This window comes from Astatotilapia calliptera, chromosome 7 (assembly GCF_964374335.1).
Source record: "Astatotilapia calliptera chromosome 7, fAstCal68.1, whole genome shotgun sequence".
NCBI classification, from domain to species: domain Eukaryota; kingdom Metazoa; phylum Chordata; class Actinopteri; order Cichliformes; family Cichlidae; genus Astatotilapia; species Astatotilapia calliptera.
In genome coordinates this window covers 22277880-22304200 of record NC_137428.1, presented here as the reverse complement: position 1 = coordinate 22304200, position 26321 = coordinate 22277880, and the positions used below count along the sequence as shown (strand labels likewise).

The window sequence follows — 26321 nt, the reverse complement described above, 5'->3', positions numbered from 1 at the left end:
TATGCTAATTTTAATATTTTTAGACTGCAGCTTGACTGACCAGCAACACCCCACTAAACACATTATCCACGTGTGCACCAAAGTGTTCTTCCACATTGTTTCCAGATTTAAATTAAAACACTTTGGAAAAATGTAATTAATACGAGATGCCAACCTGAACCTCTCAAATGAAGTATCACTGTCCAGGAGGGAGCCACATAATTATGAAGAGTGCAGTGTAGCTGAACTGAGGCCAGAGGCTGTGCTTGGAGACTTGGAGGTGATTTATCATTATTAAGATCAAAGGTACCCTACACATTGCTGATATCCTAACTTGATCTGTGTTCAAACTCAAATCTGTTCCTTTTACATTTGTGTAAAATTTGTTGTAACACGTTCATGGGAAGCAAATCTTCTCTACAAAAATTTAAAACATATACTGTCTAGTCAACACACAATATGCTACCAGCGTCAAGTAAGTGTTTGTGAATCCACAAAAGAACAAGCTGAGTGTTCCCAAGGTTATCAAGTTATTACAAATGCTAGGAAATAGTATAATACGGGCACCTGTGCACTGGCGCTAGCATTTGATAGGCTGAATGGGGATATGTGGAATTCTGTGCTTTCGGTACTACCAGTACTATAACGTAACACCTCTCTATAATGTATTTGACCTTTTTTTTATAAGAATATGTTAGGTAATCATTACTTATGTGCACACAGTGCATTTCAGTATAACTCTCTTGCTCACATCACAAATCCTAGAAATTATTCACTATGGCTCCAGACTGTCTATAACTGCCAGGAGAAGCACATATATGCAAAAAGTAAAGTTCACTTTTCAGTCAGCTTCTCATTTTGAATATGTTCTAGGGTGTCAGCATGTCATTGGTCAGCAAAAATAAAAAGGACTAAAGCTGACTCCGGTAATGGGAGCAATAACATTAAAGAAGACTAGAAGCCTGTGAACAGCAAATACAACATCTCTTTTATGGGAAAGCACCCTTGATGTAATGAACCCCAGAGAAATCGTGCTTGGTATATTCAAACAGTTTTGGTTTTGCAGAGACTGATGTTGCACATAGTCAGCACACACAAATAATTATTTAGTTGCATTATTCGCCACAAACATGCGCGATTTGGGTAGTTTTACGTGATGTTTTAAGGCGTTCTTAAAGATCTCAAAAGCCCAGGACTGTTTGTGCGTTTCGTTAACTTGAAGCAACCCCACCGTGCAGAATGCTGACAGCCACCAGCGAGTCCTTGAATTTAAAAAGTTCCATCACACCCTAACTAAATGCTGATTTTGATTCAAAGCACTGAGTACTTGCTGTTCAATAACTTGCTGCCTTTTCATTCACCTCAGGAAAGCAAGCAGGCAGGCTTGATTTCATGCCCGATCTTTCACGCACACCCTCATTGTGAGTCTCTGTGGAAAAATGGAGCTACTTGCCTGGAGTGTATGCAAAACGAAGGCTTGCAAAACTTGCAGTAGGATGGTTTAAAAGCGAGAAAGAAAGAGAAAGAGAGGAAGGAGAGAGGAAAGGGAGAAAAAAACAGGAGGGGGAAACCCTGACAGCAAACAACATCAAGACCAGCTGTCTCCCATGGTCCCTTGGGGTCAAGTAAACTGTTTGTGTCCAGGGTCGGGCGACAGAGTCGTGACGGGGAATGTGGAGGGAGGGTCAGCAGTCCTACCCTAGTTAGTCAGAGAGGGAAAGGGGAGCTTCAAGGCTAGCTCAAGTTTCTCTCTTGATTCCACACACACACACACACACACACACACACCTATTGTCCTGGCGCTTCCGCGACTGCAGATTGAGGCCTGACCATCCACAGGAAGGTAAACAAGCTCTTATCAGTGCTCTGCAGGGGCCTGCACTGTCCCCTGGCCTCTCACCCCTGCATACTACACAGTACACACTCCGTGCAACACACAAGCTTCCTGACCATCTCACCTCCCTCTTCTAAGTCTGATATTTTATCCAAAAAAGAAAAAAAAATGCTGATTAGTCTTGTTAGCTGGATAGCAAGTCCTCGAAGTCCTGCTTCCACTATTTGCTGGGGCAGGAATTACGGATGTGATAGCGGGTCTGGAGACAGCCTGTCTTCACACTAGCTCTGTTTACACCTCTGGGAGCCATTCGTCCATCGTCTCATCATTGTCGTAAACCAGTGGCGATGTTCACCACACACACACACGCAACCTTATACCCTGTCTGTTGCTAATATTTAGCCACTACTGCTGATTAGCTCAGTGACACACGTAAAAAGCATAATTTTTATGTCGATGCTCGCATTTTCTCTCGGTAATGTATTATACTGCAGATGGTTAACGGGTAAAGTGTTTCTTTTCTATCCACTTGTTTCGTTAGATTTCTCTCCTCTACACCAAAAGAGCACTGGCAAAACACAATTAATCATCTAAGTGTTAATTGGTGGATAGACAGACTAATTTAGCAAGTTTCATGCTAACTGCGTGCAACCAAAACAGGCTGAAGCGTTGAGAGATTCATTGCACAGTAGCTGCTCCTAATCATTCAAGATTGATGTAGCTTTGCACAACATATGCTTCGTGTAGAACCAATAGAGATTAGCCTGTTTTTCTTGACTGAGTTTTGCCAGTAAATATTAATACTTTCCAACATGAAGACTGCATATTAATGAAGGCTCTGATATTTTCTTAAGATATTCTAAGTGAGGGAGGGTCAAGGGTACGATTCATGATCTATGGATTGAGAGCCACCATAGTGCACTATACGGGACCGGAGAGGCTCTCAAACTGGAAGTGATATTCTGCAAACACAAAATGAATAGTGTCTTTTTATTTCCATGAAGAGATATTTAAATATATGTGGTCACACAAACGACTTCAGTGGGCCTCAAAGGGTTTTGAATCATCTCAAAAAGAGATCTATGAGACAGCTTCAAGTTTTGTGATTTCATTTCACTGTTTAACTAATGGAAGTGTCTGGACTCCGGCACTTGTTATTTGACAAGTGTAACTTTATTCCCTGCAGCAGGAAAAAGATTATTAAGTACCCCAAGTTTGACTGTTGGATTTGTTGTAGTAACACTGTATGAGCAGATTAAAATAATCTGTCAGATGTCTCAAAGCTTTCTCTTCGAGTCACATATTCTGCTTTCTGACATATCACAGAAATACAAGCAAATGAAATATCGAGCGTCCAAATCCAGCGAGGGCTCTCTCATCACATCAAACACACACACGCTAGGAAAAAACACACGCACAGCCAGACATCACAGAGAAATTTCAGCTCTTTAAATACAGATTGACTGGTTTGGCACCTGAATCAACAGGAAAACTACCCACCCAGTGCTTGAATCAAGAGGCCCTGCCATTTTAAAGCACTCGACTGCACATTGTGCACCATTAGAAATCAGTATATCGTGTACTGAGAAAGCCCATATTTCCTGTTTAGGAAAGCACCGTGTACAAGTAAATTGTACGCTAACATCTAAAATACATGTGAGCTAAAGATTCCACAGTTTATGTTTGCTGAAAGTTAATTCAAACCAAAAAGTTTCCGAGCAACAGCTCTATACTCGCGCTGTAACGTGACACAAAATATTTGAAAGCTTTTCAACTGAGCATATTTTTGTCAAGCTGTTCTGTCAAGAAATTTTGAACTCTGACCTGCAAAAGCATTAATTAAAGATACCCGTCTAAGATTTTGCTAAGCAAGGACAGACCACATAACCCTACTGTGAGTTGGCACCTCTGACTTGAAGTCATAGGGTGAGTCAGATGACCCGCCAGTAGTTCATCCACTAAATCAAGTAATACTATGCAGGTGCATTTCCTGCATTTGTGCAGACCAAGGGTGACTGTGGCAGACAGACCACAAGATAAGAATACATAACACCATGCCTTATCTTCACAGACAGCAGGCATGTTGACATGGGTACAAGTGGTCGCCATGCTGACTGGGCATTTATCTCGCCCAGCACTAATGAGGCATTCAGTGCTCATACAGCTCCATAATGAAAAACATTGGACCAGAGGGCATGAGACCTTGCAGTCACATAATAATGATGTTCAGGACACGGCTAAGTGCCGGTATCTTAAATTTATATGATGATGCTGCACTCAGGTTTCAGTAGTGAAGGAAACTTGCAGAGCCATTAAGAAGAAGATGGTTTCATTTATATAATATAAGGGCGAGATACAGCACAGCTGCAGCATGAACCGTGTTTCACATTTTTGGTTTGTTTGTGTTTTGAAACAGTGTGCAGTTTTTTCTTGTCCAGTGATACATTTAGCCCTGATATGAATTTCAAATAACATCATTCAAATTTTTGACAACTGATTTTTGTTATTAGAGGTCAGCACATGGGTGCAGTGGTTTGGCCATGGATCTAAATAGTTGTCTTTATGTGTTAGCCTTGCAACAGGCTGGCAACCTGTCCAGGATGTACCCTGCCTCTCACTCTATGATAGCTGGTGCAGGCTCCAGGCCCCGCCCCTGCTGCAACCATAAATTGGATCAACAGAAAAAGGCGGATGGATTTTCATTAGGTTTTTGTATAATTTCTGTCAATAAAAATTGAAGACCTTATTGATTTCTTTTTTATCTAATTTCTCAATTTTTCATTTTTATATCTCCTAAGGATCTTTGTGTAAGGTTACCATGGCTACAAGAGTCATTCTCATCTGTGGCGAGGTTAATGCAGGAGGCTGAGATTCCATGTCCATCTCCTCTGCAGTGTTCCAAAAATACTTTTCTCAGTAAACATTATCATTTACAAATTCTGTTTAAGCAGAGCCGCTCTTCTCTGTCCATCCTGCTCATCCTGCTGTAGCATTATTGCCGCAGCTACTTGTTCTCTTTAATGATGAGCTGCTGCTATTCAGAAGATCATTGATTCACTTCTTTACTTTAAAAAAAAGCTCTTTCTGGCTTTGCCTGGTGAAGAGAGCCAAATCTTTTGAAAGCACAGACAAAACCTCTCTGAAATTAACATTAACACTGCATCACCTGTGTTTCATAAACTGTGTCAGATTAAACCTGGGACAGGAAACATGTTTTGGGCATCATTTGATGAAAAAAAAATCCATAATAACCTTGGGGGCAACATATTGTAATTCAGGTGGTCTGAGATGGAAGTAAAAAAGCTTTAGCCAATCACAGCTGTGTTCAGTCCATATTAGAGGTCTCATCTATAAAAGAGCGCTAAAGATCAATACTACAAGTACATCAGCACGAAAGCCAATAATGGCCGCACACAAAAAAAGTGAGATTTATAAAACACGTGAACACACACCTGGATCGCATGTTCCTTTTATAAATCCGATCCCACCTGGAAATGTGTCCGTGTTTGTATCCTGCCTTCTAAATACCCATATTCAACCATACACTGGGAAACACTGAGCAGAATTTAAACCGAGACCTCATATAGCTTTTATCTTTTATCGACAGAAACACTAATAAAAGAGATTTTTTTTGGGGGGGGGGGGGTCAGTGGATATGTTTGCTAATGAAAAGTTGCACTATTTAATTCCAAAGACTCCAAACCGTAAAGTGTTCTTCGGTTCATCATGAATACTTTAATTACGTTTTTATTTGTTAAATCGTTTTTTTTAAGAAAAAAAAAACTCTAAAACATATCTTTATAGTTTTAATCTCAACATACTGAGTTTATCCAGCTTCCTCACACGCAGCCTTTTCGCTTTGATCATGAAAAAAATTACTTGTCAATATTTTTCATCCTGCTTTTTCTTTGATGAAATTAACACTAGTTTTCTCAAAGACAAAGTAAGAATGGGGAGATAACACAAAAAACTGTGGACTCCCTTGTTGAGATCGCACAGATACCATCGCGTGTACGCCACACTGCACGCCAAAGCCGTCCAGTCAAGTGCCGGGACATGGTGTTAGTGAGGCTTCCCCACAATGCTTTCTGTATTCAAACAGAGGAAAAGCGAGGCAGTCAGAAATGGATTGTTATTTGGGAGGGGCATAACACTGAAGGAGATTGAAATCAGTCTCAGGCAGCGACAAGCGGTCGCGTCTCCCTGCCACCCAGTCTGACTGCAGGCAGAGCTGGCTCACTGCAGTAAAACAGGGGAAGTTGACTGTTTTGACTCTCAAAGCCATTTTTAACATGACGTGTTTTTTTCTTTTTTGTTTTTTTTCTACTTCAGCATGCTTTCTGAGAAGTCTCAGTCATATCTTTCAATTTCTTATAATCTTTTTAAGTCCCTGACATCCCCTTTCTGTAAACGAACACATTCCTCTTTTGGTTTCAGAAGTTTTCTTCCCTCGTCTTTCTCTTTGATGTCATTATTTTGTGTAATTAATAGTTTTGCATTTTCACTTATCACTACTTGAAATTCCCCTCCTCTATATCTCTTAATGTTTATCCGTTTTGCATTTTTCTTATCTTTCTTTTTTTTAATCCACTATTTACTTCTCCCCCCAAAATCTTTCTTCTGAACCACTTATCTTCTCTTTGACAGTCACATAAATTTGATCCCCACTCCCTCACTGTCTCCATGAATCAGCCTTTATGAATTCTGTTATCTCTGTTTGTGTTTCTGTCTGTCCGCCTGTCTCTCTCTTTCCCTCTTTAAGATTAATTTTCAGACAGCTTGTCGTCCTTCTCCAGTGGTTCGCTAATCACTTTTGTACTTTTCCTTTAGCCCGTGGCGGGAGGCTCGGGGGTAAGCAAAAGTGCAACAGGAGGTCTGGCAGTTAACATCACGATGTCTGTCTCCCACTGGGAAAGCTGTTGCAGCAGGGGGCATATTCAACACGATTTTCCTGCCAGGAAATGCCGGACTCACAGTGGATAAAAATCACTAAATACAAAGACTTCAGTCAGACGCAAAGATAACTGTTTATGCGTCCAACTGCCACGGTCGGCTTAAGTGGTAACGCTTATTGTGCTCGGTCTGGAAATAATAATCTGAAAATTGTCTTCAAAGGAGGTGGCATGCAGCTACCTCCCATATAATAAGCGGCTAGCCAGACGCAATCTGCAGCGACGCTTGGATAGCAAAACTACATACATGCTAAAATGTCTAGATCTAAAAGGCCAGCAGGGGCACTCCGCTGATTGTATACACAAAGATCCGTTCATTTGTAACAGCCTGAAAGCTAGTTGCATAATGTCCTCTGTATCCTGGAGGGGCTTTTTTCAAGTCAGGCAAATTAACCCCGATGACATCATGAGGGTTATCGCAGTTTGTGCTTAGAAAGTTAAGATTAATGAGAGAGTTATAAGAGAAAGTGGGGGCGTTTACGAAAGTAGACTTCTTAACAAGACAGGGAGGCACCAGTTGTGGTGCCAGGGAAACAAAGGCGTCTTCGGTCTTCAGTGTTTCAACTCTCCGTCACACTATTTTTGAACAGTGAGCCAGTGCAAATTTAACGTGACACAACATAAGCACTGGCTTACATCAGTAAAAGTCATCCTACTTACACATCCACACGGAGAAGGTGGCGCGTTACCTTCACATAATGCCTCAAAACAATGCAATTGCAAGAAAACCTGACACAGTAGCTGCACTTCACACTCGAAAGAGTCAAAAACTACACAAAAAAAGAGTCAAAAGGAAAACCTAAAGAGAGTTAGACAACTGAGGGGAAACTGCATGTTTATTAGACGTATCACAGTGTCTATATGAGCTTGACACACGCAAATGCCACAGTTAAAACGGATTCAGACACATCGCGGCTTCAGAGGCGCTCAGAGATAAACCTGTAGCTTGGACCATGTAAGACCTTCAAAACAAACAGCAACATTTTGAACACAATTGACCTCACAGGGAGACAGTGTAGTGAAACTAAGACCAGCGTGATGTTGTCTGTTTCACTGGAGCCTGACAGAAGCTCGTCCAGAGAATATGGATGAGCTGCAAACAAGAAAGAGAGAGGCCTGACTGATCCCAACACAGAGAGAATTTTAATAATCATGCAGTAACATGAAAGAACGGATGATCGTTTCACTGGAAGACATAGGCAGAGGGTGACTTTACAGATAATCCAGAGCTAAAGAAAACACGGCCTCCGAACCAAATTTATCCGTGTTTGTCAAATTGCAGGGTAAGTACAAAAGTCATGTCTGGGTTTTTAAGAAAGGAAGCCAGCAAGTCAGCGTAAGAGCTAAGGAACTGGAGTCTGGTGGGCTTAACAAGATGACTGCAGTTTTACTGATTTACCCAGGGACTGCTGCGAGGCATCCACCTTATTATCATCTATAGAGTCTCTAAATTTGGCCGGATTAGTTAGATAGTGTCATTTTAATGAAAGACACTGTCTGTACTATTGTAATAGGAAGAATATTTCAGTCCTTTGGTCTCAGACAACCCAACAGTGAATTGATAAGCGTGCAGGAACATTAAGGAAAAAGCCCTAGCCTCCAAGTTTTTTTTACTGCTAACGCTTTAACGCTAATAATCTGTCCAAAGGTAAATGAACACATGACAGAAGACCAAGGGAAGCTCCAAGGAGCAATTAAGTTTCCAATTTCAGGAAATTAGGTGCACACGTTAAGTATATGACTCTTAGAATTAAGGGTACAAACATAATCCTCTGGGTTTTACTGGGTCATTTTGCAAGATTGTGCATCTGTAGTAGCTCAGAGTGCGTAATATACCAATAAGATCTATACATGAAGTATAAGGCTTGCTTTAACTTTGAGCTTAACAACTGTTTGAAATTCAAACCCTGCTTTAAACGTCACACGAGGATTTCATGAGTGATTTCAAGGAGCTGACAGGGGGTCAAACATATGGAAAGCTTAAATAAAGCTAAAGCAAGACTGACCTGAAGCAAAACACAATATGCCATTTCTTGCAGTTGGGTAAGGGCTTCATGGGATTTGTGGCAGGCTGCGGGCTATTTTTGATTTACTTTTTTCTGTTTACCTCTTCTTCTCAGTTGCCTTCACATCGTGTCTTCTCCAACAGTGACTTGAAGTTTACTTGGATTCGATTAAACACGCAGACATCGAATCACAGTGGATGTTTCCAAATGTGTACGGAATATATACTCATATATCTATTTATGTATCTATCACCTGTCTGGAAATATGATTTTACGGCGCTGGGTACAGCATGTCACACCTGAGGATTGTGCTTGATTTACTTAAGAACGCATTATTAATCCCAGAAGACTATATAAGAGAAAATGGTTAAATAATATGACAGTACTGGGCTACATAATAAAGAAATAAACTTAAAGCAGAAACGATGTACAGAGAATCAGAGTGCTTTGTCGCCTGAAAATAGTGGCACAGCTCCCTCTGGGTCTTCTTCTAAAGCTGCTGCAGCAGATGCAAAGAAAAGGAGGGAAAAAAAGGAAAATTTGCAGAGCCTCATTCAAGAAAGAAAAAAATAATAGCAAATACAGAACTATGTGTCACAGAGGCAATTAGGACTGAGCAAAACAGCTCCTCACAGACTACACCAGCAGACAGCGAGACTGATCCCCTGCGGTGGATGCTACATAAGGTCAGCTCTCCATAGGTCTGCCAGTTGGCCAAAAAATACCTCTGTATTTCTGCCACCAGCACCCCTGCTGAGAGGGTGTTTAGCACTTGTGGCAATATTGTGATTTGTCATACAGCAGGTCAGCACTGAAGCCAAATTCAGTGAATAGGCTTGTTTTTCTGGCGCATAACTTTAACAGTGATGTATGCTTGCCTCGGCTACTTTGCTTTATTTAAAGAGCAAGCTGAAAATGTCACTTTATTTTTTCTACTGTATGTTTATGGGGCTGGAGTGTGGAAAAGGTTATTTGGCACTTAAGTGTTTTGTTAGGTTTTCGTTTTTGTTTTTTTGTTTTTTGCATATGTAAGTATATGGCACTGAAAAATGCAAGCACCATTTAACTGACAGTTAATTTTAAAGCTTTATTAAATAACACCAGGGCGTGTTATGCGTTCTTTTATGACATTTCGAGTGAGGAAATGTGTGTTTTACATTTACAGTCAGCTATTAAATTGAGGCTCGTAGCTTTTAACACTTGACAATTCAGAACAACCAGACTGGGATAAAAGGTTTCCCTAAAGCTAATAATAAAAGACTGATAATTTCTTGTTTTTAAAAGTGAAACATTTTCATATTCAGATTAGCATATCTCTTATTTGGAGGGGGGGAAAGATGACTGTAACAAAAAAATGTGCACTTTAATCCATTTTTACCTGCTAATGTTTTAACATGAAATATATAACATTTTTTTTACCTTATTAAAAAAACACCTAAACTGTGGCCACCTCAAATGCCATGCTGCTGTGGGGAAGTGTGACGCAAACACCCTGAAGCATCACTGGAGGTAAGAGAGCGAAGCTGGATTAAGGCCTATGGAGATAGGGGGGGTTTCTGATCCTTTTGCTACCTCGCAGGGATTACAGGTTTGAATTCGATATGAGCAGCCACATGCAGCCAAGGCAGGGAATGGCAGAGCGGACAACAGAGGAAGATCACATAAAATCTATGTAGCATCCGCATGCCGTCTTGTTACCTGAATCTGGACAATCTTTAAAGAAAATATTTTTTAGCACTACAAAAAAAAAATGAAAAACTAGACAAACAAATACTTTGGCTGACTTGGAACAACACTTGCTCCCTTGTTACCAGTATAATTCTTCATTTGATTTGTAAAATTCAACCATAATTCAAGAGTTTTGTTCTTTTTTGCATGTAATTTTTTCATCTTCAGACTGATTTCCATCTAAAAAAAATACATTATTGTCAGAGCACGAGACAGGAGACGATCTTGAACTTTAGGCCAGAAACAGTCCCTGGAGGTTTTTTCTAAAGCTAGTGTCTGCTGACTAGGATGATAATGTTTTCCTTTTTCCCAATTTAATAAAATCAAGCTGCAGAAAGAAAGAAAAAAAGAAAGAACGGAAACTAACTTCAGATCTGAACTGCTAAAATGCTCAATAACAGCAGGCAGACTTACCAAAGGCTGTAGTAGCGATGATGCACAGAAAAAGGGCAAACCGTGTCACGCAATCCTCCATCTCTGCTGCTGAAGTTTAAGGTGTTGGGAGAAAGCTGAATCTCAGTCTCTGGGGTGTGAAGACACTCGGGCGGAGGTTGAAGCGTGCTTGTCTGGTGGCAGAGCAGCAAAAGACTGTGACAGAGGAAGAGCAGAACAATTCCAGTCTTAAAAAGGTGGAAAGGTCAGAAAGTAAGAAGCTGGGGAAATGGTGAGGAGAGGAGGAGACGTGATGGCTGATAAGGCTCTGACTAACTGCCAATTTCCAGCATGTCCCTCTGAGAGTCAGCGTGCGATGTCAAACCAAGTCTCCACATGTGTGTAATGGACAGCTTATGCCACGAGTTTGGTCTCTGCTCTTGAGCAACCACGATTATGGTGATTATTATTTATTATTAACATGATTATTGTAATGCTATTATTGGTGGAGACAGCTGCTTACATTTCTTCCTCATCGCATCATGTTTCTGCCCGTCTTCCTGGCACACAATGAGGGTCTGAACCTAGAGGTTATCTGGTGGTCACTATGCTTCTGGCCGACGGTTTCAGGAAGCACCACGGCACCGTTTTCTTTAAATAATACCACAATGCCAGCATCAGATAAGAAGGAGACTGCTCCTGTTATATGATTCATATAGAGTAAAAGGAAGAGCCTGTGTAAACTGTTTATGGAGTTCCAAATGGAAAACAAAATGTCTCGTTAATTCGTTATTTCCCGCAACATCTTGCCGTAAGAGAGAAAACGACTTACCCATGGACTAACGTGCTTTTTGAAATCCACAGATGTGCATATTAGTAAAGTAATAAGCGCGGATTTTATCAGGCACTGCGTTAATACAGAAAGTAGTTTGACTTTAACATACGCACGCCTCCCATTTCTGCCTCCCATAATTCCGTGTTTTCGCAATTCTAACATTTGGCATCTTCACAGCGTTATTTGACCAAAACATGCGCATTAAATTGTTTTTAAACGGACATGAAGCCGGATTTCTTTAGAATCTAGACACAGACATTTCCCAACAAACTTTCAGGAAATGAATCACAGATCACAGAGAGTTACAAAGATGAAGTAGAGAAAGTTATAAACAGCAAAACTTACTTTTTATGTAGGTGTCTATCTCGAACAAAGTAGGTTTATAATCCACGGGTGGGGATGTGGTGCTTTGAGCAATGTAACGATGCCTGGACTTTCCAAACTTTTTTGTGCTGTCTGGGCGGTGCGAATTTACTTCAGCAGCCCTCCCAGTCTAATAAGCACTCCCACCGTCATACTATTGTCATTCCGTGGAGTTTTTGAGTAATAAGACTTTACTATTGAAACCAACTGTGACAACGCACGGGGCGAAATTATTGTATTTAAAACGTATCTAGTGCTGGGCATGCTTAGATAAGAAAGGAAAACATGCCTTATACATGTGTTGATGAATGATGATCATATTGTTGAAAGAAAAGAAAAACTCCTATGACACATAGTAGCTGTACTTTCCAAAATGGGCTTGGACTTTCAGGAGAAGGATGAATAACATAGGCCAAGTTTTATAGCAAAGGATATCAGCTCCACAAGCCTTAGCTGTTTTATCTGGCACAAACAACGATCATCTACACTCACCTGCCAGTTAAAGCAAACATCTAGTCTAACAAACACATGGCAACAACCCAGCCCAGTTAAGTGTGCCCAGTGTGGTCAAGTTAACCCGCTGGAGTTCCAAGTGAGTGTCAGACTGGGGGAAAAAGAGGATTTAAGAGACTGAATATGGCAATACCTGTCTGAGAACTTTAGATGTACAACCATCTCAGCTTTACAGAGAAATGTCTGATGAAGAGAAAATATCTAGTTGCCTGGACAAAAATCCCTTGTTTTTGCCAGAGGTCAGAGGAGAGAAGCTAGCCTTCGTCGAGCTGATAGGAAGGCAATAACACCTTAAATAAGCACTCACTACAACTAAAGTGTGTAGAAGATTGTCTCTTAGTCAACACAGTACGTTAAACCTTGAAGCGGATGGGCAACAGCAAGAGAAGAACATGATTCCAAGGCTCATATGGGCCCAACAAAACAGAACTGTGTAGAAGAAAGTCATTGCCTGGTCCGATGAAAAACAAAATCTAATACAGCATTTTTGGATTACTGTGGGAGATTCACATTATGGATGTGCAGCCATTAAATCTGCAGCAACTCTGTGATGTTGTCATGTAAATATAGAGCAAAATCTCAGAGTAATCATTCCAACACTTTGCAGAATCATTAGCACGGAGAATTAAGACAGTTCTTAATGTAAAAGTGGGCCCAGCCCAATATTAGCAAACTGTACCTAATGGAGTGTCTGGTGAGTGTATATTAGAAGCATCCACTCATTCTGGTCACCAGTGCGTTGTTAGACCTTTTCTTAATATATTAGGTTTGTTGTGATGAAAAGCAAGATTGATCAGGCTCAGCGGTGTCATGAAAACCAGTGCAACAAAAGCATTTACCGTAATTACAAAACTGCTGCTGCGAGCAAATTTACTGAGCTGTGACTTAAGCAGAATACTAGTGCCTGCAGTCAGTGGTGAAACAGATTAAAGCAGTATTCCCAGAGATACAGCTAGATGTCTTTCTGTTCCACACTTGTCCAAATCAGAATCAGAATACTTTATTAATCCCGAAGGAAATGTGATGTGTTTGGAGAAGACCAAATGGCACATATGCCACACAACAGAGCACAGGTGTTACCAAATATATATCAACAAGAAGGTGTTTCAACAATTACTGTCACATTTGGTTTCTCATCTTTCAGTGAGACAAGAAGGTCCAGATGTCCGCTCATCTTATGCACATATATACAAAGTCCAAGCTGCCCAGAGCTGACGGCACACTAAATTGTTGCTCATTTTGAGTTATGCACGTTCATTTCTATTTCCAGTCACACGCCTATTCATGTACAGTATTGTCCCCAGACCGACACAGAATTGTGTAATATGGAAGTAAGTTTTTGTATGCCTCGGGGAAGCATAATCGGTGTCATTACAGTGCTATTATGGAAATTACACACCTATTATCAGGTAAAGGTCAGTGCTGTGTTTAATGGTCTATACTTAGGAAACCGATGCATAATTTAAAGATATTAGCAGGTCCATTTTAGTTAAAATTATTTACCAGGTGTCACTAAAGGTGCTTTTCCTATGTACACCATTTTCTACTAATATCCCCACAATGCAGTAAATGCCAATAATTACCATATTGCACAAAGGTCATGCATTTTATGACTCCCGTTTGTGGTGGTGATGGTGTAAAGTAGCACATGGACACTATAGATTATTTAAAGTGTATTAAGATGGGATTGTTTTGGACTAGGATCCAAGAAGTCAGACACTAAGTTTGACAGCTATATAGTAAGCAAGGTCAGTGTCACCTGCAAGCAGTTACAACAAGACAGTTGTCAAGTTTCAGTATACAGAATACATTTTCACCAATGAGGGGGAAAATGCAATCTGTTGTCAGTTGAGTGCCTTTTATATCTAACAGTTAGGAGCAAATTCACAAGTGAAGTGCTATAGGGGAGGATGGCACAAGGAGACAGAAGTAAAAGACCAAAACATTTTAAAAAGGAGAGAAACCATATTCACAATTTAACAGAAAAATGGTATTTATGTATTAATTTGAAGTTCATCACTGGGCCACACCAGCTTCCCTCTGCTCCCTTCAGCAAAGCAGAGACTTAAGTGATACTTATAATCTCATTTAAATCATGATTTATTCACTAAATTTGTTCCCACACCACATTTTGTCACATTTTACATTAACTAATATGCAATTTTTTTTCATGGCTTGCTTTTCAATGCCAGCAAAGTGGATATGAGACATCATTAAAGTTATTCTTACATTCATAACCTGCAATTACGAAGATTGAGCAATGCAGAATTGAGACTAAAAAATACGGCTCAAAAACTCAAGGAAACATTTAAAAAATGTTCATTTTTTTTAATTGTACATACATAAATTAATTACTTATTTAACATTTCAAAAATATTTTGTTATTTGCAATTATGTGTAGGAACACCTTGTAATTTTTTTTTAATAAAAACAAAATAGTGTGACATTTTTACGAGCTGCTTACTTTAAAAACCAAAACTGGGGGGAAAAAAAGTTTGATTTTTCTTTGAACTGTGTTTATATTTGGCTACATCAGCCTCACAAAGAAAGAGTGAGAGTTCTGAAGAGTAGACACAACATCCTTTTTGCACTGAACAGACTCGGAGGAGTCATCATCGTATCAAATCAACAATGCAACAAAAGCGTTCACAGTAATCACAAAAGTCCAGTAGCAAACACTTGCACAAGTGTTTTGTGGCTTTCTTTCATTTTCTCTCTCCCTAATGATTTACATGTGCAATATAGGAATGTAAAAGAAATACTTAACTGCCTAAGTCACTCTGAACTTACCTCCGTGTACACAGTTTAGTGGACACGTTTAATGAAGGCAGCACATGTCTCTAAGTCTGGTTAGTATTTTGTGTATGGACTCTGTAAAATGACCACATTCCTTCAGGCGGAATGAACAAAGAAGTGCACATGGGATGTGACACGAAACAGAGACGACTGCGTGCTACTTGTGTCCATTGATGCTCAAACAACTGCAGTGCTCTCGTACTGAGGCGTATATCACACTTTGCATTTGCTTCAGGTATTTAAGTCCCTCTGAAGCTAAAGGACAGTAGCCCTCTGCTTCAATGGCATTCCTTTTTTATTGGAGCCAGCCCCCAACTCTCCACCCCCACCCATGCGTCCTTTTTCAATAACAGGAAACAATCGGCCGTCGTCTTTCATCACAAGTTGACGTTGGTTCCCGCACGGTGCCACTGGGTCTCTGTGGTGGTGCCAGCCAGCCCGTGCTATGCAGTCCACAGAAAAGTAGAAGGAGAATGAGGACTATGAGCCAGCTTACTTATTTCCTTATCGTACTCCGAGGGGGGATCTGACACATGGCCTTCCACTGGTAATTTCACAGACTGATACCAGATGAACAGAAGTCTGTCCGTTTTACAAAGCAATTGAACCTACACCCACAATCCCCTATGCTGTTTAATTGGCAAGACCTTCATTATAGAAAAGTCCCATTTGCAAAATCATATCTCACCTTTAAAAGTAATCCAAGGCTTTTGTTAGAGTGCGTTTATCTTTGAGTTAAATGAGAGGCCCTGGTAACAGTCTGTGACAGTCTGAAAGCAGGCAGGTCATTTTCTAAGCAAGTTGACCTCCCCTCCTCCTCCTCCTCCTCCAAACCCCCCCCCCCCCCCCCCAAAAAAAAAACAAAAAAAAACAACCTCTGTATACATAAGTTACTGGTAGCTGGAATGGCTCCCATGAGATCATGAGATACCCGATGTCTGGAATAAACAAAGCCCAACAAGCCTTTCCTTAGAATTTCTAGCTGACGTTAGATTCTGCTGTGCAAATAAGTGAACGCAGTTATACATCATGTGCACCTTTTTTTCAGATCGTCCTTTCTGCCTTGGCTGAAATCTCACACATGGACTGTTTCATTTGAAACTTGCCTTTTAACCAGGTTTTAAAGCAAATAAATTTGTGCATGCAAGGCCATTCACTTACTGTTTAAAAAACCTCCACAGGGGGGCACTGAAGAAAAAAAATCAAATCCTACATAGGCTATGAAGAAATAAGTGCTCAGATCTTCCCTGCTTGTTGTTCGTTGTGCAGGTGTTGGACTTGGAACATTGCATAAAATCTATTAGTGAAAAAAGAGTGTAAAGATGTGCAAATCATTTTTGACTTAGTAGTGAATTAGACTTCCAAGCAATGGAAGGTGAGGGAGGAAAAATGTTGTTGAGTTCAAAAAGGAGTGAGGAACTAAGTAAAACTACAAAGAAGGTATTTGGTGTATCCTCTGGACGGAAGAAAGAAGGCAATGACACATGGTGGTGGAAAGAGGGAGTACAGGCAAGTATTTGAAGGAAGAGGCTGGCAAAGAAAAAGGGGAAGAAGTAGTAAAGGAGTACTTAAAGTCTAGTTGTATATTAAAGAGAGAGGTGGCAAAGCCCTATAGGACTTGCATCAATTGGCTAGGCAGAGAGTGTGTGCTGGAAAGGATGTGCAGCAAGTTAGGGCAATTAAGGACAGAGACGCAAATGTACTAATGTGTGAAGAGAGCGTGATGAGAAGGTGGATGGAGTCATTTAAGGAGCTAAAGAATGAAAAGAAAAGGGAGAGAAGAGGACAGAAGGAGGACAGTGAAACTTTAGATGAAAATGGTAAATGTTAAATGGCCTGTATTTGTATAGCGCTTTACTTAGTCCCTAAGGACCCCAAAGCGCTTTACACTACATTCAGTCATCCACCCATTCACACACACATTCACACACTGGTGATGGAAAGCTACATTGTAGCCACAGCTGCCCTGGGGCGCACTGACAGAGGCGAGATGACCCCTAAAAGGAAACCAAAACAAGACTAAATCAATTAAACATCTACTGATCAAACTTGCAAATGTATCATCTGTAATATGTTACTTTGAATTTTATATTAACAACACTCCCTATGCCGCTTTGATAAAGCTGCGATATGGAAAACACTGGAAAACCTGTCTTTCACTCATAATTACAGAAAGAGTTTACCACTCAGTGACAGGCTATGTGAGCAAATACTTGAACAATTTAAAAATGATGCTTTTCAACATATAAATGCAAAGAATTTGGGGGTTATTTTCTATTCATACTGCATAGTAGGTGATGTATCTTCATACTGTAAATAACACATATCATTAAATAATCCAGAGAATCTAAAGCAGCCTTTAACTGCAAGGGGCAACACCAGAAAAAGAAAATGCACATCACAACACTAAAAACCACTGACAGTGAACATTCATCATCAGTTCAGCAAATGCAGCTCATGCAATAAAAAAAAAATATACAAAAATGCCACAACTTTCATTGAGCCCGAGCTCATTAAAGATAGTCTCAGTCAAAGTGAAGAACTGTCTCTTGGTCCAACCAATCCAAGTAATGTACACCAAGCCTGTGGTTTGAGGAGGCAAGAGAATTTCCAGCTTGTTAAGAGCTGAACCTACACCCACATTAAATATATATATGTGTGTGTGTGTGTGTGTGTGTGTGTGTGTGTGTGTGTGTGTGTGTGTGTGTGTGTGTGTGTGTGTGTGTGTGTGTGTGTGTGTGTTTTAAAATAAATATGAAGTCATGTCAGCTTGGATGTCACCCGGATTAACAAGGTCCAGATGTTGAGGAATCAGGATGCCCTGATGAGAAGTGGGCTACTGGAACAAGAAGGCATCAGTGGGCAAGAGATGAAATTTTTATATATGAATGTTTTTGAAGAATCATGTGCAGAGAATGCCAAACTATAATCTGCACACTCATCAGAATTCTTCCATAGCAAAAGAGTCTAGGTGCAAATGTGGCCTGTCTGCAATGCAGGCCTGCTACCTTTTTAAAATATTTGCCACAATAGCAAATGAAAAATGTAATGAATGGTCTCTTCTTTTATACATTAATTTTTTACACAACATCACACGGTGTTGTGTAAAAAAAAAAGTCTGGAGCCAATCTTTATTTTGTTATATTCTTGCTTTCAAAGAGCTAGATATATAATTCTTGAAGTGTAACAACAAGATGATTCCCCAAATCCTATTAACTTAAGATTTGGCATATCTGCTGTGCAGTAGTCCTTAAAAAATCTTAAGGACACTGATGATCGACATCCAAAAGTCATGCCCTTAAAGGCCTGGGCTTTTAGCTGATCCATCTACTGTTTACCAAAGCCTCAAATCATCATCCATAAATTAAAGGTCAGGAGAGAGATACGGTGAGTGTCAACAACCCTCTGCAGAATGCGGTGGAGGCTTTATCGTGGGTTTCGGGTTGCATTCCAGCCAGTAGTTTAGTTGATCTTGTTAAAATTGATGGAAATATGAACGCATAAAAGTGCCATCAGAGTTTGAGCCCCTGTGTAATACAATCTGATTGTCAAAAATTTCAATTTTCATCATACCAATGATAGCAAACACTCAGAAACAGCTCAGACTTTAACATTATTGAAGCAGTGTGGGATCAACAAAAGTAAGCCAACATCCAAAGAAGAGCTTTGAATGCCCTTCAAGAAGCCCAGACTACTTAAATAAACCAAAAGCACCAAATAACAGAGCAAGAAATAAAGGGGGACTCAAAACATTTGCTCTGTATTGTATATATTTTTTAGTAAATCAGAATAGGTTAGCTTGGTTGCAGATCCCAAACTTGCAGGGCTGTAGGTAAGTAGACACGCGCACACACTTAGGGTTGCTATCACCCCCGTCTCCCTCTCACCTCTCTCCCCCATTCAGAGACATGCGCCTCTGTCTTTCTTTCTCTGCTGTACGTGATAAATTCCACTGCGACCTCTGGTCATTCCCTTTGTTTTCTACCTTTATTAAGTAAGACCAGCATTCCTAGCATTCAGGCCGCATCCTCAATGGCTTCATGAAAGCGCATAGAGACGCCGTCTCCTGATTGACTTTCCAATGGACACATCCTGTGCACCTTTCAGAGGTTGTTTTCCTCTTCCTTGTCCCTGCAGCACACGGTCATGATCAGAGCTCTCCTTTGAGAGTATTCCGGATACCTGCCGCAGTGTTTGCTTGGCCAGCTGGAAATGTGTGTTTGTGTGTGCGAGAGAGAGGAAGATGAGAGGCAAGTGAAGACCAGGTGGTCACCAAGGTCTTAAGGGAAAACTTTATAACAGGAGAGGACTGGCTCACAGCTTTCTGCATCCTGTTGTGTCTACAAGCTTCAGCAACACCACCATTTCCCCTTTTGAACTCGTAAGCCTGGTCAAAGTCCCCTTTTTAGGTGCGCTTGTTGTTGTCCAGGATTCCTCACAATATGACTTTTATATTGTTTTATACACTGTAAAGAAGACAGTATGTTTTTTAAGTATTACTACAGACTGCAGGGCAATGGTAACACAATCACCAGTAATAACTCAAATTGTTTTTTATTATAGGCTATTTTAATCTTTCATTTTTACATATACCACATTATAGAAATACATGTAACATGTGTATATCTTAATGAAAAAATAGAAAAGAAATTGAACATTTTTGTGCTTTAAATGTAACGGTAAATAGATTAACAGAAATGACCGTGTGAAGTTAAAAGCGGTCAGCAACTGTAATTTAAAAGCTCCATCAACGAACATGAAAATGAAGTTCCACCAGTTTGTCCACAGTGATCTCTGCAGTTATTTAATGGCACAATGTATAAAGAAGTCATTAACTCTTGGTTCTAATACGGCAGCACTTAAGAGGAGAAAAAAGGGGGAGTGTAAAGTGCGTGTTTGACCAAGTGTAGGCCTTAAAGGTTAGAAGGTGGTTAATATTTCTTGTATACAGCACCTCTGAGTTGTAGACAGGCCTGCATCCATATCTGTAAATGTTAAGTATAGAATGGAAACAAGACTTATACGTTGTACATATAGAGATATTTTTTAAAGTTGCTTCACACAGAATCATTTCTGTGTAACTTTAAAATTTTAGGTTCTTATTGCTGGATTAGGATTAAAGTTAAGACATCTTTGAGACTGATGGCCAAATGAGTTGAAAGTGTATTGTTTCTCTTTTGATTTGGCTTTTTTTGTTTGTTTTTTTAGTTTGTTTTTTTGAAATTTGAAAATAAACAATCAGACACAGGCCCATCTAGTTATGCTGCTTTACTACAGAGCATCAATAGCCTTGGAGACTTGGCCGAAGACATCATCCACTGGCAGCTCTGAGTCAACCTGGGCAAAATAAGATGACAATGGATGCGTTAGAATATATGTTGACGTTTCACGTGAGATTCAAATGTTGTTTTTCCGCTGTCGCAGCAGTCGCACACACCTTCCTGACAATACCACGGCTCTCATAAAAGGCAATCACTGGCTCGGTTGCTTTGTAATACAGGTCCAGGCGCTTCTTGATGGTCTCCTCGTTGTCATCAGAGCGGCCGCTGGTCTCACCGCGTTTCAAAAGCCTCTTGGCCATAGTCTCTGCTTTTGCGTCGACGTACAGCAGCAAGCAGGGTTTGCCGATCTGGGATCAAAGACAGTTTGTTCATTTAAGCTTCCGTCTTTCTTTCTTTTTTTTTTAAATCATTGCTGCAAAGATGAATTAAGCCCATACCTTCTTCTCAAACTCCTCCCCCTGCTTCACCTCACGGGGATAGCCATCAATAAGGAAACCCTTGGAGACATCAGCCTTGGCAATCATGGCTTCCTTAATCATGTCTAAGACTGTGTCCTGCAGGTAGCCCCAAAACATTATGATCAATCTTCACTATGATATGGCACTGACAAAAAAAGGTGTCTTAGAAGAGCTGACACTTGTATTTTGTCTTTTCATTTAGTATTGGACAAAAAAACATGAAACCTTTTGTTTTCTTTTAAATTATGCATACTCGCAATTATTTCAGTTATAGTGCCCTCTCTTACCAAAGGTACCAGCTCTCCCTTCTGCATGATGGCCTGGAGATGCTTGCCCCTCTCAGAGCCAGAAGCCACCTCAGCACGGAGCAGATCCCCAGATGACAGGTGAGTGTAGCCGTACTTTGCCACTATCTTCTCACACTGGGTGCCCTTTCCAGAGCCAGGCCCACCTTTAAAAGAAGATTAAACAAAAAAAAAAAAACAGTCATGTGGCATGAAGGCAAATAAAAGCTAAATGCGCTACTGCTAAAGTGCTAAGAGCGGCTCAGGGTACTTACCCACAACAAAAATGATCTTGGCATCTTTGAGCTTGTCTGAAATGAGCAGGCACAGACAAAGTTATACATGCGTGAATCGGGAGGTTTTTCTTGACAGCAAAAGTTCAAATCACAAGGAAAACGTTTTTGTAACAAACCGTCTGGATAGTCGGATGTGGAGGAAAGACGCGCACATGATGAAGAAGAAAACACGTCCATTTTTAACTGCTGCAACAGGCTGTTTAGACTGAGCTTGTTTATGTCTAGCTTAGTGCTATTGCTTAAGTAGTGTTGGCATGGCAACTGTTGTTATCCCTTGTTTTGTTGCCAAGTGTTCCCAGGCACTTATAACAAAGTCTGAATTGCAAATCTAGCCAATAAGTCCATTTCCATTTGTTCTTAATCATATTCTGCGATCGTGTCTGGGTTTTTCATTAAATGCAATATCACGACAAAGAATCCGAGCGCAATATTTTTAAAATGTACATATTAAAACCTTCCCTGTGTTATCCAAACTGTCCAAAAGAGGGCAGTAGAGTCCATGGAAACGCAACCGTCTGTCTGCTTTCCTTTACTCCATTAGATTAATAATAAACACACAAATGAACACGTTCCACCTCATTATCATCAATAAAGAGACATTTATAATAATACTTGAACAGGTGTATTAATTACCTGCCATTGTGTTACGTCTGAGTGTTTTCGGTCAACTAAAAGAGAGAAAAGGACACAGAAAAGTGAATATATTCACAGAAGATACATACAGCAAGCAAGGTCAAGCAAGGCATAGATTTATAGGTAGCCCTTTAATGTATAAATCAATAACTTTGGATTATGTATGCATGATCACCTTAATTACTGTGCCAGATTTAGGCTATAATCACCATAACAGGGTCGTTTTCACCTCTACATATTCTTTAAGCAATACAGGACAGTTTTGTGTGCTCAAAAGATCAAATTGCTCTATTTAAAATAGTTTTTTTGTTTCATTTCATTTCATTTTAGAATAATTCCCAGCATAAAATTGAAAATAATTTTGATATTTCAGTATTTATAATTAAAAGTTTAACAGAATTCATATGAAATCTTTAAGGAATTGACACAAAAGCAGAGAAAATTTTGGAATAGATATCATAACAATTTTATATTTTACACAATATTCCAACTTTTGGGGGGAAATTGGTTTTGGTAAAGCTGGCAATATTACTATTCCTGGTAAAGTCACAACAGTTTGTTTGTGTGTGTGTTTTGTATAGTATAATGTAGGAAAAGCCAGTTTTCTGGTGTGTCATTGAGAGTACAGTGTACTGAGCACGACTGAGCAGACACAACAGCACACAGCATGCTGTTAATGGCAACCCTGCTTTTCTTTCCTATAGTGTTAAAGCTGGTATGAGCATATTTTGATTCACAAAACCTTTGGCGTAATAAAATACCTTTTAGTGTTGTATTAATAGACCTGGGCATATCTAAAAAAGACAATAGCCAGTTTGTTTCCTGTTTACACGTCTGTTTTAGCTGACTCAAAGACAGAAGTCTGAAGAATGAGGAAGAAGGCTGGGTTGCTGGCATAAATAGGCACGTTCAAGTAGCTGCATGTCCGTCTGAACATACAGTTGAAAAACAAAATACTTTAAAGCAGTGCCAGTCAAAAATATGCCCACACACTCTGTCAAAGTTGTCATGTATTGTTTCCTAAATTAAGCTGCTGTGCACTGAGGTGAGTTTTTGCACTACTTGTGTGCCTTTGGAGTTATGCATACAGCACTTTTTGGCTATTGTGCTTGTTACTATGTTACACACATGAAACAAATTGGCTAGCTATAGTCTTAAAGTAACTTAAGAAGCTGCTTGTATGTCAAATTAAATGTGTGTCAAAAGGCAAGAGAGTACTTCTCAGGTTACTTGGTGCCTCCAAGTGCCTTGGCATTGGCACTAAAAAGGAAAGGACACACTGTACACCAGAAAAAAAACATTATATGGTGACAAATATCTTCATAGGTGCAGTGTTGGACATTTTGAGTGTAATCGTGGACCGTGTATTTAAATGAACAACTAAAAAACAGTATTTTAGGATTTATTATTTAATAGGAGTTAAATATTCCTCAAGGATCTCCAGGAACTGTTTTACTGTGGCAAGATTTTATTAGAATGCATTAAAAGAACCACACTTCGAGGAGTAGCATTAAATTAATTGAAACAAACCTGACCTGGTGACATTGCAGCAGTTTGCATTTTATCTAGCCCTTGCAATTCAAATAGTACAGTTTGCATAGTGCCAGGTTGCAAAATACGCTTGCAGAACAGTGCGATATGAGTCATTTTATGGCTAAACTGCCAGACAGAAAAAGCAAGATATACATTAAAGTATACTTAATCTGAAGGAAACTTGTACATTCCTAAACCTAGTGTGTGCTTCTTGGTTTGCATTAAAAGTTTGTCAGCTTGTTCTCTGATTCTCACTTGTACTACGCCTCAGTGCTCCCTGCCGTTGCTTCTCAGGTGTCCAGTTGTATGTCAGCAGCCATTAACCCTGTGGTCTGGGTAAATGTCACTCGGAGGCTGACATCTGAGTCAGCACAGAACCTGTTTTGGGAGTCTCTGTGTGGCCTATTATGGTGCCACCTTCTGTGTCCTGACACGTCATATGTGTACTAACTCCTGATTGCACAACTCCTAGGTGTGGGCATGGCATTTAACACTGTCTGCAATTATGGAAGGGAAACTACATACTACATTTCCTCGGGAGAGTCTTAACAGAGACTTGGTGTCTAAATTGTCCCTTATATAATCCTGCAATATGAAAATTCAATTCAGTCCAATCAAGTGCTGAAATTATTTAGAGAACCTGATATAGTAGTGGTGGTCTATTCATATATGCAGTTTTGGATTTTTTTAAATTCTATCTTTACAGATCCTACAATCACCATTACATCCATCCTAAGGAAGATGGGACAGTCCATCTTGCCTGCACCACCCTCATGTCTAATTACCGTTTTTAAACATGCGGCCCTGCTAAAAAAAGACTCAAGCCGATGTGCAGCTGTTAAAGGTTATCTGTCAAGCATTCCTAAAAAGCCCATGGAGATGAAGCTCTGACTGGCCGCCCCTGAAAGCAAAACACAGAAAGCGATGATCTAACAGCACATTCTCCCTGTAAATCGTTTGGTTACCAGGGTGCTCTGCGGTTTTAATTGAGAGCGCTGTCCCTTTAAGGGAAATCAGGGGACCCTTTGACGTCAGTGCGGTGGGAGATATTCCGTGTTGTTTGTGGAAGGATGGAGCATGAGACATTCAATTGTTTGCTGTGGGTGTTATTAATGTGTCTGTGCTCCAAATTGCACGTAAAAACAGGAATCAATAGCACTCAGCCCTCATCAGCTGCTAATGATCCTCGCGGGCTCTGAAAGCTTTGCAGCGGACTTTAATGGCTACGCGGGGTTGCATGAAAATGCATGAAAATGCATGAAAATGCTGCAGGTTCAGGAGAATGTTGACACGGTATCAAAGTAGAAGAAACCAGAGAAGGAAAAGTCAAAGCAAAACAAGCAAATACAATCAGTGCTAATTATAGTTTTGGGGATAATTATGATGTAATGCCTTAAGTAACATCACTGTGAATGACAGACGAGCCCTGCATGCCTTTACACTGCAAAGAAATCCATGATTGGCTCCTTTGGCACATAAAGAAAAAAAGAAATGTCAAACATTTTAAAGTGTGACTAAACGGTCCCATGACAGTTCCCATAAGAACCTCTGCCTCTGTCATTCCCACTCTCCATCCCGTCAAACAGCCCTGCCCACTTTGTCTCTCCGATATTCCTCTATTTGTCTCCCTCTCTGACAAACCCAGCCCTGTTCAGAGGCGTTTCCTGCCTGTTTTCCTCTATAGAGCCTTTGTCCTCTGTACTGACCTCTCTTTCGCGTTGTGGCTTTAGATCTCAGCGCAAGGGGCTGCTGTCCCTGGATCCCCGTGTGCGTGTGACTGCACAGTTCCTGCTGCACGCCAGCCCTCCCTCTCTGCTTCTATGCCTTTTTATAGCTCGCCTGAGCCTGCTCAAGTTTGCATTGCATTCTGGGTAGGAGGGAGGAAAGAAGGGATGATGGACAGGAGGAAGTGGGGAAAGCGGAGTGGCATGGTCTGACAGCTGCACATCAACACACCCCCTTAGTAAATTAAAATCTTGTGGTCAGTGTGTCTTTGCAAGTTTGGGGGATATCTGATGAGAAGAAGAGGACATGTGACATGCAAAAATGCTCAGTGTTTGAGAAAGTTTGATTAAGTGATATGTAACCATTAAAAAACACAGATGCATTATAATGGTGCTTTTTAACCGAATATTGAATCTAATTATTATATAATAGAATTGCAGTGCTTTGTAATTACACTATGCAGATTAAAACAGCTGTAATTACACCGCAGGTTTATCCGATGTGATGCAGAGAGTGGTGTAAATGCAAATAAGAAACTTTATGTTTGTTATATTTAATTCTTCACATTCCTACCCAGTCTTAGTTGAGCAACCATATTTGAGTGGGCCAACAGAGTCCGATTAGCTTTTTGTGAAATGTTCCACAAAAGATTACAGCTTGAGAAATCCAATCCATTCAAATGATTGCAAGGTTCATACAGCACAGAGGTGTACGTGTAAGCAAAGAGGAACT

The 26321-nt window shown here is 40.2% G+C and overlaps 2 protein-coding genes across 4 annotated transcripts in view; both read right to left on the bottom strand.

Annotated features, from left to right (window-relative positions):
* The window catches only part of eng (endoglin), a 42077-nt gene extending 29903 nt beyond the window's left edge, over window positions 1-12174 (bottom strand). Inside the window, exons 1-2 of one of the 2 annotated variants that reach the window (XM_026173678.2) lie at window positions 12052-12174; window positions 10914-11065 (exon numbers count right to left, since the gene is read on the bottom strand). In XM_026173678.2, the coding sequence (XP_026029463.2) occupies window positions 10914-10974 (61 nt within the window). In that variant the 5' untranslated portion in view covers window positions 10975-11065; window positions 12052-12174. Of the gene's footprint in view, window positions 1-10913; window positions 11088-12051 lie in introns of both variants that reach the window. The other variant, XM_026173677.2, reaches the window with a different exon arrangement.
* A 7742-nt stretch (window positions 12175-19916) lies between these two features.
* ak1 (adenylate kinase 1) lies at window positions 19917-25756 on the bottom strand. Of its 2 annotated transcripts, XM_026173675.2 has the most exons (7): window positions 25571-25756; window positions 22332-22366; window positions 21678-21713; window positions 21406-21569; window positions 21098-21214; window positions 20816-21007; window positions 19917-20715 (listed from the first exon to the last, which is right to left on the bottom strand). In XM_026173675.2, the coding sequence occupies exons 2-7, from the start codon at window positions 22336-22338 to the stop codon at window positions 20650-20652; spliced, it is 582 nt and encodes a 193-aa protein (XP_026029460.1). In that variant the 5' UTR covers window positions 22339-22366; window positions 25571-25756; the 3' UTR covers window positions 19917-20649. The 2 variants fall into 2 exon arrangements, with proteins under 2 accessions (XP_026029460.1, XP_026029459.2); XM_026173674.2 differs by lacking the exons at window positions 22332-22366; window positions 25571-25756 and adding an exon at window positions 21815-21956.
* Between the last annotated feature and the right edge of the window lie 565 nt (window positions 25757-26321).